This window comes from Propithecus coquereli, unplaced genomic scaffold (genome assembly GCF_000956105.1).
Source record: "Propithecus coquereli isolate 6110/MARCELLA unplaced genomic scaffold, Pcoq_1.0 Scaffold168, whole genome shotgun sequence".
In the NCBI taxonomy this organism is placed as follows: Eukaryota; Metazoa; Chordata; class Mammalia; order Primates; family Indriidae; genus Propithecus; species Propithecus coquereli.
In genome coordinates, this window is record NW_012141413.1 from 3,439,647 (window position 1) to 3,449,525 (window position 9,879).

Below are 9,879 nucleotides of genomic sequence, written 5' to 3' on the forward strand. Positions count from 1 at the left end.
GGCTGAAGGAGCTCTCCTGTCTCCTGGCCCGAGCCCAGCGCTATGACCCGGATGTCTGTGTCCCCGAACCCCACAGGCTGAAATCCCAACCCCCCAGGTGACAGTGTGAGGAGGTGGGCCCTTTGGGAGGTGACTGGGTCATGAGGGTGGAACAGCCACAAACAAGATAACCAGCCTCACAAAAGGGACCCCAGAGAGACCCTTGCCCCTTCTGCCACGTGAGGGCACAGCAAGAAGGCACCGCCTCCGAGCCAGGACGTGACGGACTCTGCCGCGCCGCGACCCTGGACTTCCAGCCCCCGGAGCTGTGAGCGGCGAGCTTCTGCGGTCTGCGAGAAGCCCGGGCTGCGGTCCTTTGTCACGGCAAAGACACCTTCCTTCACCTGTCTCTCCTCCGCCCCGCGCGTCCCGCGTGTTTCCAGTTTCAACTCCACGGCACTGAGCCCTGAGATGGGCACAGTCGCACTCTGCCTTCTCAGTCCCGAATTCGCACCGCGACTGTTTCTCGCGTCGTGGGTACCAGGAAAGTGGCGAGGACCCTGCCGACCAGCTGACGCCCTAGCGTGTGCCTGCATTCTTCTCCTACGAGGGTCGACCCGACACGACACGCGCATCAGACCCACGGCCTGCTGGCCACACCTCGCAGCTTCTCCGGCCACCCGCAGGCTCGGCTACCAGATGAACCATCCACGTTCTAGACGAACCGAGGCGCTGGGAGCTCCCAGTCCGCCCAGGGGGCAGGGCCAGTCCGTCAACCCAGCTGCCGGCTCCAGGGTGTCCACGGGGCTCAGCACCTGGCCTTGAGACGGAGGCAGATTGGCTGGCACAGCCGGGCACGGAGGCTGTGTCTAGCTCCCTCCATGCCCCTGCCCGGGCTCAGCTCTCTTGTGGGCTACAGCAAGAGCCCCAGACCAGGGTCCCTGTCCCCAGGCCTCCTCTGGAAAACTCAAGCCTGGCCCCTGTAACCCCACCCGAAACACCCTTGGCCCAGAACCTCTCAACTTTCCCCCCAGTGCCGTGTTCTCCCTGCTACGTTTCCGATTTTCAACACTGAAGCTGACAAACAGCACTTCACAGGCCACGCTGGGCCACAAAGCACAGCTTGAGTTTCCGTTCCATGCGCTGTACCTGCAGGGGCACGACGGACGGCTTCCTACCCTAGGTGCAGTCGGGCGCCGAGGGCCCCGGAGCAGGCCCGGTCCTTCCCTACACTCTCCCTTCCCCTCCTCCGGCAACCCCTGCCCCCCACGGCTGCTCCCTGTCCCTGGTGCCACCTGACACATGACCTAGGGGGAACTGAGGGCTGTCTTCTCTTTTCCTTTTACTGGGCCTCCCTGGGACTTCCCTGTTCACCACCTGGGGGTAACCCAGCCTGGGTCTGGTTCATCCCTGACTGGTCAGAACTGAGCTTTCCAGACTCCCTGGGGGCGGGTACAGCAGTTTGCTGGGGCATCCCCAACGTTAACCTTAAGCAGGCCCTAACGCAGTGAAGGTGGGCAGGGTATGCCACCCCGGCACATGCCATTTTAGCATTGGGGTAATTCTGAGCAAAACAGAAGAGTGTCGTCCTCCCGTTATCTGCCTAAAAGCAGGGCATTAATGCCCCACTAAAAAGGTGCCCGTCCTCTACCCGGAGGGGGAAGAGTACTCTAATCAAGAGAGATGAATCTACCTGAACAGACCTTACTAAAATAACCCTTAACTCCTCTTAGTTCCCCTCATACATTTCCTGGTTACGTTCCCACAGTTTATTGGCCTTCGTAGCCCAAACTCCCTTTCCTACGAATAGTCACTTCTCCACAATTTACGGACCTTTGTTAAAATGGCACGTATATGAGCCGCAGAGTCTGAGGGCTTTGTTTGAGTTTTTTCTCTTCTTTCCTGTGAAGCTCTGGTTCATGTTAAATTAAAAATATTAATAAAATTGTATGCTTTCTTCCCCCCGTTAATCTGTCTTTTGTCAGTTTAATTTGCAGCCCCCAGCAGCTGAACCTAACAGGGTAGAGAAAGTCTTTTTCCTTCCTTTGCAATAGAAAGGATTAAGTGCTAGCCCATGAGACTTTATCAGGTTGGCTCTGGAGAGCTACTGGGCACTTTCTGCATCAATGGGGTGATTGGTGTCAGGCGTATACACCTGCTGGGCTGATGTGCCTGAGGTGTGGATGTTCTTGCACGGACAAAGTGAGAAGAAAAACCGCAGGCATCTGTGTCTGGACTAGCCCACTGATGTGGCTCTAAACCTCCTTCCTACTAAAATGCAAAAGCGAGGGCGTGTTCCAACGTATGCTGGTGTCCCAGAGTCTGTAGTACGATAGGGACAGACTGAGTACTGATTCTAAGTACCGAGTACTGATCATCAGCTAAACTGTGATCCGATACACTTCTTCGCTGACACACACAACTGACCACGCTGCAACACACAAACAGCCGTGGAAAAAGCCGGGAAGATGCTGCCGTCTACTCAAGGGCAGACCTGCAGCAGGTCAGCGAGGAAAGTGGACGGCAAGAAGGTGGGTCAGGCGCCCTGAGGTTCCTCAGCATGGGGTTCTTGGGGACTTTAAGCAGGAAGACAAGGGGACTGAAGATGCGTTAAACCCTGCTGTGTCAGACGGCAGAAGTAGCCCCCAATACCCCACCCAGAAATCTGCGCAGCCCTGGAGGTGGGTCAGGGAGGCAATGACTCTGTCCCTCCCAGCCTGGGACCAGCCCAGGACTTAAGTACTGGCTTCCCTGCAGGTCTGGTCCTGCCCACATCCCTCCCTGGCTCTGACAGAGTCCCCACCAGGAGCCCCTCTAGGGCCAGCCACCTCTGAGGTCCTGTCCCACGGTCCTGTGATGATCCTGGCTCCTTCCTGGCCACTGGACGGCCACACCTGCCCGGTCCCCACCCCAGACGGCCTTGCACCCCCACCTCTTCGCCTTCACCTGTGGTAGGCAACCCCCTCACAGCCCCCGGACCCGGACTCGACAAGGGACAGGCTGTGTCCTGAGCCCCCAGCAACCCTGCGCGCCTCTCCCCCGCAGGCCCGGGACAGGCTGCACCCCGAGCTCCCCTCCCGGCCCGAGACTGGCCCTACCCGGACCCCCTTCCGCCGCGCCCGGGCGCACCTTGAGGTCGTCGGCCGCGTCCTGCAGCGGGCGCACGCGGTGCCCCCAGTGCTCCCCCGAGCGCTCGCAGGCGGCGCACAGCAGGCGCAGCTCGTCGCCGCAGAAGGCGGCCAGCGGCTCGCGGTGCGCGGCGCACACGCCCTGCGGGACGGGCGACGGCGGGTGCAGGCGCCGCGCCATCTCGGCCATCTTGGCGAGCGGGCGGTTGGGCCGCAGGTTCCTCTGCGGGGACAGCTCGCGGCACTCGGGGCAGGCGTACGGGCCCTCGGGCTGGCCCCAGCAGCGCCGGATGCACTCGCGGCAGAAGTTGTGGCCGCAGTCGGTCATCACCGGGTCGGTGAAGTAGTCGAGGCAGATGGCGCAGGTGGCCTCCTCCTGGAGGTTGGTGGACAGGTCGGGGGCGGCCATGGCGCGGGGAGGCGGAGCTGGCTGCGGGTCCGAGGGCCGCCACCGAGGCTGCGGGGAGCGCGCGGGGCGCGGGGGTGCGGGGCTCCGGAACGCCGGCAGGAAGAGGCGCCCAGGCGGAAGCAGGAAGTGACTTTTTTTTTTTTGGATCAACCCGCTTTTGCCTCCGATTGGCTGCGACCTGTCACGCGGCCCGAGGACGCGACAGAACTGGAGAGTATTCACCCGGCGACCCGGCGTCCCGCCGCCGTCTGCGCGCCGATGGCTCCGGGCGGCGCGGCCGGGCCTCTGCCGGGCCGGAGTAGGGGGAGGCGCGGGGAGGGACTCAGGAGAGGGTGGGCGCGCTGCAGCGACTGCGAGGACTCGGGGAACCCGCAACCTGGGGCGGCGGCGCCCCTCACCACCCCCCGGGACGTCCTCACCCCTCTGCCCGCGCGCCCCAGGGCGGGTGTCCTCGCACGGCCTGGGCCCCCGCACACGCTCCCAGGCAGGCGGGGCTCACAGCGATTGGAGTGCGGGGCACGGGACGGGGGCTCCCCGCCAGGACCCGCTCTCCGTGAGGCCCAGACTCTCAGCCTGCAGGCGCATTTGCTCCAGAGACCCTGGTCTTCTCGGGGTACGAATTCTGGGGCGCCAGGGACTATGATGGGGCCGTCAATGTGCCTGACCCTGCAGGGGAGGGTGGCGGCTTCGCTAGAGCACGGAAGGGCGCGGTAGGAAGGTGAACGGAGGCCCCAAATGATCCTCACCTCTTTTGGATTTTGCCGCTGCGTGTGTGGGGCTTTAGGGGTCGAAGGGGGCGGGGTGGGCAGCTCTGGGGCTCAGCCCTTCCCATTTCCCCTGCGAAGGAACCAGTAGCCAGCGGAGAGGATGCTAGAATTTCTGTAGGACACCTGGGACCGTCCTTTCCACAGTAACCTGAACCTCCCCAAGCGCAGTGCTCACCCCTGTAATCCCAGCACTTTGGGAGGCCGAGGCAGGAGGATGGCTTGAGGCCAGGAGTTTGGGACCAGCCTGAGCAACAAAGTGAGAACTTGTCTCTACAAAAAATTTTTTAAATATAGAAAAAAAGACCCAACCTCTTGGGAAGCTGGTCACCACAGAGTTAGTGACATTCCAAAGTGTGGGAGGGGACGGAGGCGTAGCTGAAGAAGACTGGACCACACCGTGCCTGGTATGCAGGTCTGTATTTGGGATTTGGACAGTTGCTGTGAGTACAGCCTCTCCGTGTCTGAGGGCTGTAATCAGGACCATACTTGGACCTTGAGAAACCGGCCCGCACAGCCAGTGGCTCTCAAGCCCAGCAGGTGGCCAGCAGTGAGAAGGGCCTCGCCTTCCGCAATGCCAGCGTCTCCGCCCCCGTATCTACCCCTTCACCCACACGGTCACCGTGGAGATGACCATCTGGCCAGATTTGGGAGCCCCCAGGCAGAAGAAGGGCTGCAGGGGGCCCGGGAAGGCGGCCTGGGAGTAGGTGTGCAGGTGGGACCCGTCATTCACACTGTAGAAGGAGACCTCCCCGGCCTCGAAGTCCAGGAAGATGCCCATGTGGCTGGGCGGCTCTGTCAGTGTCACCGGAGTGGGGGCGGCCATCGTAGTGCACAAGTACTTCGTTCCCTTGGACAGCTGCACCACCCAGAACCCATTCTCAGGGCACTTGGGGACCCTGTCTTTCCGGCTCACATTGTCCCTGCACACGCCCAGGGCCCACAGTGCGTCCCCGGTGAGGTTCATGCCCACCTCCCAGTAGTGCCTCCCCGAGGAGAAGGTCTTCTGGCCCACGACACAGGGGTAGGCCACAAATCTGTCCTCGTTGCAGAACTCGGCGCCTTCGGGCGGGGAGCTGAGGTAGCGCCTCTGGCGGCTCTCATACAGGAGGAGGTAGGGGTACGCCGAGGTGGGGTCCAGCACCACATCCTCTGCAGATGGCGCCGGGCGGTGGGGAGACACGGGGTGCCGTTCAGGGCCCCCGTGACAGGGACAGAGCCCTAGCGGTGGGGCGGGGTGGGGCAGAGGGTGGCTCGTGGCCAAATGGTCCCCAAACTCCCCCTCCACTGAGTGCAGCCATGTGTCTGGGGTTTCCTTACGGTCCTGCACCCCAACTGTGTGGACACTGGTGTTGATAAGGAAATGGCCGGGACCACGGGGCCATGTGGGCTCAGCCAGCTTCATGCAGTGAATGGAGCCACCGGAGTGCATGGCCAGGATCAGGCAGTGCCCTCTGAGGCCCCACGTTGGTGGCTCTTCCCCCAACCCTGTGTGTCCAGGGGTGGGTGGGGCTTTACCGAGAGAATCCAGGGTCAGGGTTCCCGGCCCTGGGCCCCCACTTACCTTGGAAACTTTTGAGCACGCCTATCTGTCCGGGCACCCTGCACACGGTCCTGAGCGCAGCCGGGGGGACCACCTCTGGGTACTGCGTGCTGAAGCTGCTCCTCACCCAGTGGACACAATCCCACTGTCCCTCTGGCCGACACAGGCCCTCCCTCACCCGCCTCCACCTTGGGTGACCACACACCTGCCCAGCGGGTCCTTGATATCCTGCAAAAGAGAGAGGGAGGGAAGGTGGGTGGGCAGGGAAGGGGCCAAGCTCTAGGCTCCCCCGACTCCGCGCCACCCTGGCCCGCCCCTCAAGGTTGCCAATGCTGCCTCGTCCTCATCCCCGCAATCGGGCACCATCCTCGCCGGGGCGCTCCCGACCTTCTCTGCCACGCCCACCAAGACCCTCCTCTCGGCCCAGGGCAGACGCCCGCGCCCAGCTGGTCAGCGCGGACGGGGAGGAGCGGTCGGGGGCTGAGGCACTTCCGCCCTTCAAGGCGAGTGGACAGTCGACCCCAGCTTTCGCCTCCCAGCTCAGCGGGGCGCGGGGCCCACTCAGGATGTGGAGAAGGGGGCGGGGCTGCAGTTGCACTTGGGTGCAGTGCGGGGACAGGGGGACAGACCCAGCTGCCTGGGCATTTTCTGGGGCCTCCTTAGGAGCCTGCAGAGTTCCCGGATGCCACGTGAACAGCTCTGGCCTGGGAAGTTACCAGGGATTTCTGGTTTCCAGTGGCCGTTTCTCTGGTTTCTGCAGCACGACCCTAAGTCTTGGCACGGGACTCTCACACGGTGACACGCTTAGGCCCTACTCACAAGAGTAACTACCCACCAGCCGCTTGGGGCTTAGGCCAACTCAGTGTGTTGTGAATAAGGTGTTTTTTGTTTAAGAGACAGGGTCTCACTGTGTCACCCAGGCTAGAGAGCAGTGGTGTCACCATAGCTCACTGCAGCCCTGAGGTCCTGGGCTCAAGTGATCCTCCCACCTCAGCCTCCCAAGTAGCTGGGGCTTCAGGCACATGCCACCACACCTGGCTACTTTTAAAAACATTTTTGTAGAGACAGGGTCTTGCTATGATGCCCAGGTTGGTCTCAAACCCTTGGCCTCAAGCAATATTCCCACCTCGGCCTCCCAAAGTGCTGGGATTATAGGTGGGAGCCACCGTGTCTGGTCCAAGCTGCTTTATAATGAAGACAAACCATTACCCAAAGTTAGGGCAACTGGCAAATCTATCCAGGACAACCCACAGGGTGTCAGGCAGAACTGCGGGCATCCCATATAGTGGTTACCCATGTCTGTGGGACTTTGTTTCGGTGGCCCTTCCCGGTGGGGCTGCATTTGGTCCCCGCGCTCATGTCCTCCTGTGTGTACAGGCAACTTAAACAGGTGTACGGAGGTGAGCAGCCGCTGCCCGACCCCAAAGGCCCTGCACTCCCCCCGGGGCTGCTGGCGCCCCCGAGCCCGCCTGGCACACCTGCAGCATCTGGAGGGGCTCGCGCTGGCTCAGGTCCTCCAGCTGCAGCAGCAGCCTCTCCAGGGAGTGGCTCTGCTGGGCCAGCAAGGCCCTGCTCTCCCGAAGCCTGCTGGCCGTCTCCTCCTCCTCCTCCTTCAGGGCCTGGAGCAGCCTGCGCTCTTCCTCCAGCAGGCAGAGGCCCACCTTCTCGAACTCCAGCACGATGCGCTCTCTCCGCCTCCTCACCTTGTTCTGGGGGGGGCACCCCGATGTTGTGAGCCGGTGGGTGGCTCAGTGCCAGAGACACCCGCATGTCTCCCCCAGGTGCCTGGTGACCCAGAGAAGACCAGCAGCTCCAGCCAGGGCTGGGAGCTTTAGTTGAGGGCTGAGGGCTGCAACATCCTGTCACCGCGGTGTAACAACCCTCTCAGCCACAAAGGCAACTTCCATACATCTGAACATCCTTCGCAAGCAAACAAACCCAAAAAAAAACCACGAGGTTCCCAGCAACCAATCAGAGGGCTTCGGTTTATCTGAGCAGGTACAATAAGAAAGTCCCCTCTGTTTTAACCCTGCAAGGAAAGTCGCTCAGAAACACAATCCACTTTTTGGTCTGTTTCCGCCTTCTTCAGCCCTGTCATGCCTATAAAGCCCACGTCTGCTCAGCTCAGCTGAGCCCCTTTTTCTTTCTTTCTTTTTGTCTTTTTCATTCCTTCCTTCCATTTTCTTTTCCTCTCTATTTTCTTTCTTGAGACAGGGTCTCGCTCTATCGCCCAGGCTGGAGTGCTGTGCTGTCATCACAGCTCACAGCAACCTCCAACTCCTGGGCTCAAGCGATCCTCCCGCCTCAGCCTCGGGAGTAGCTGGGACTACAGGTGCGAGGCACCACACCTGGTTAATTTTCCTATTTCTTGTAGAGACAGGGTCTTGCTATGTTGCCCAGGCTGGTCTGAAACTCCTGGACCCCAACAGCCCCCGGCACCCACCTGCCACTCATCTAAGGCCTGCTCCTCCTTGGCCTGCAGCTTGCCTGTCTTGAACATCTCCTCCCGAAGGTGTTCCATGTCCTTCTCCAACTTCAACTGTGGGATGCAAAAACATCCGGCTGTGGGGTCAGCCGTGCCCCCACTTCCCACCCAGAGTCTGGACTGTGCTCGCTGAAGCTGCGTCCACACACAGACCTTCCTAAGGAGGGGCGGGGGACCAAAACACACCACTCCAGATCATTTTGAGCTAAAAGCAATTAAAGAAAAGAACAAGTGCAAGAATTGCTCCAACTTTCGCCTTTTTCTGCCTAAAAGCAGGAGGAGGAGAAAACCCCAACATGTGGAAGACGACGCCCTCCCAAGACCGGGAGAAAAGTAATGTTTTCATCACCAAAGGCAGGAAGTCAAACCTGGAGAAATCTGTGCATCTCCCCGCTCCCCACACAATTAGTGACTTGCTATACAAGTGCACGACTCTGACATGCTCCTTTAGCTCTTTAGCTCACTTAAAACTTATGTTAAGTTCAGGTGCCCTTTTCCTGTTCATTTGTCTTAAATCAGTGTGATTCCCAAGGCCAGCCAAAACACCCTAAGAAGGGAGGGGTAATATTGCCTACCCTAAGCCATAAAGTCCAGGCTCACGTTGTCCTCCTGGACGCCCCCGCCCGCCCCGACGTGGCCCACCTTGTACTCCTGCGCGGCCTCGTCCAGGGGCAGTGCCCGGTGCAGGCGGTGCTCCCTGGCCTCCCTGCAGACCACACAGATGGGGCTCTGGTCCTCCTCACAGAAGAGCTTGAGGGGCTCCTGGTGCAGCGGGCACAGGTCCCGCCTCTGCAGGCCGGGGTGCTGCCGCGCCATCTCGGCCACCTTGGTCAGCAGCCGGTTGGGCCGCAGGTTCCTGTGGGGGGACGCCTCCCTGCACTCGGGGCAGGAGAAGCTGCCCTTCCTCCGCCGCCCCTTCTTGCCCTTGGCCTTCTCCCAGCTCATCTGGATGCACTGGCGGCAGAAGTTGTGTCCGCAGGAGGTCATCACGGGGTCGGTGAAGTAGTCCAGGCAGATGGAGCACGTGGCCTCCTCCTTCAGCTTCCTGGCAAGTTCCACGGCGTCCATGGCTGCTGGGGAGACAACCAGGCCAGGCTGTCCTCGGCGAGGGACTCCGCGTGAGCCGTGACCCCGTAGTGTGCACACCCCCTCTAAGGCTTCCCTTTCCAGATAGGGACAGGGCTCCAGTGACGGGGTCGTAGCTGTCATCGAGGAGACACAAAAGCCTCGCTGGAAACTGCAAAGACCCTCCCTGGCCACTGCTCTCCGGTGAGTCTGGAGCCCACCCTGTCCTGTCTCTGGCTTCCCAGCTGGGTCTTTGCAGAGCATCCCAGTCACCCCACTGGACATCCACTCGAGTCCTCACCCGCAGGCCACCTTTGCGGTCTAAGTCCTTGCCCGCCTTTCGGGAAAAGCCTGCCAGGTCAGTTCAGGAGAAGCCCCCTGCCCTTGGAGTCTCCGACCCTCTCTACCTGCTGGCGGGCTGGGATCAGAGATTCTCCCCTAGGGCAACACCCCCAGGGCAGGAAGCTTGAATGAAGAGCCTTCTAACTAGTGCCTGAATAATTACT

The 9,879-nt window shown here is 61.0% G+C and overlaps 2 protein-coding genes across 2 annotated transcripts in view; both read right to left on the bottom strand.

The window, feature by feature from the left end:
- The window catches only part of TRIM11 (tripartite motif containing 11), a 9,897-nt gene extending 6,290 nt beyond the window's left edge, over positions 1-3,607 (bottom strand). Inside the window, exon 1 of the mRNA XM_012641718.1 lies at positions 3,109-3,607. Within this exon, the coding sequence (XP_012497172.1) occupies positions 3,109-3,516 (408 nt within the window). The 5' untranslated portion in view covers positions 3,517-3,607. The remainder of the gene's footprint in view (positions 1-3,108) is intronic.
- Positions 3,608-4,878: 1,271 nt separating this feature from the next.
- Positions 4,879-9,376, bottom strand: TRIM17 (tripartite motif containing 17). The gene is made up of 6 exons (XM_012641719.1): positions 8,951-9,376; positions 8,267-8,362; positions 7,302-7,532; positions 6,029-6,051; positions 5,845-5,945; positions 4,879-5,432 (listed from the first exon to the last, which is right to left on the bottom strand). The coding sequence occupies exons 1-6, from the start codon at positions 9,374-9,376 to the stop codon at positions 4,879-4,881; spliced, it is 1,431 nt and encodes a 476-aa protein (XP_012497173.1).
- Between the last annotated feature and the right edge of the window lie 503 nt (positions 9,377-9,879).

Bases quoted from the DNA above. Each gene is read 5' to 3' on its own strand.
- TRIM17 (XM_012641719.1), bottom strand. From the start codon at position 9,376: ATGGACGCCGTGGAACTTGCCAGGAAGCTGAAGGAGGAGGCCACGTGC. The intron at 8,363-8,950 runs GTGGGCCACGTC...TGCATCCCACAG, and splicing joins AGGCCGCGCAGGAGTACAAG to TTGAAGTTGGAGAAGGACAT. The intron at 6,052-7,301 runs GTGTGCCAGGCG...TCTCTTTTGCAG, and splicing joins AGCCCCTCCAGATGCTGCAG to GATATCAAGGACCCGCTGGG.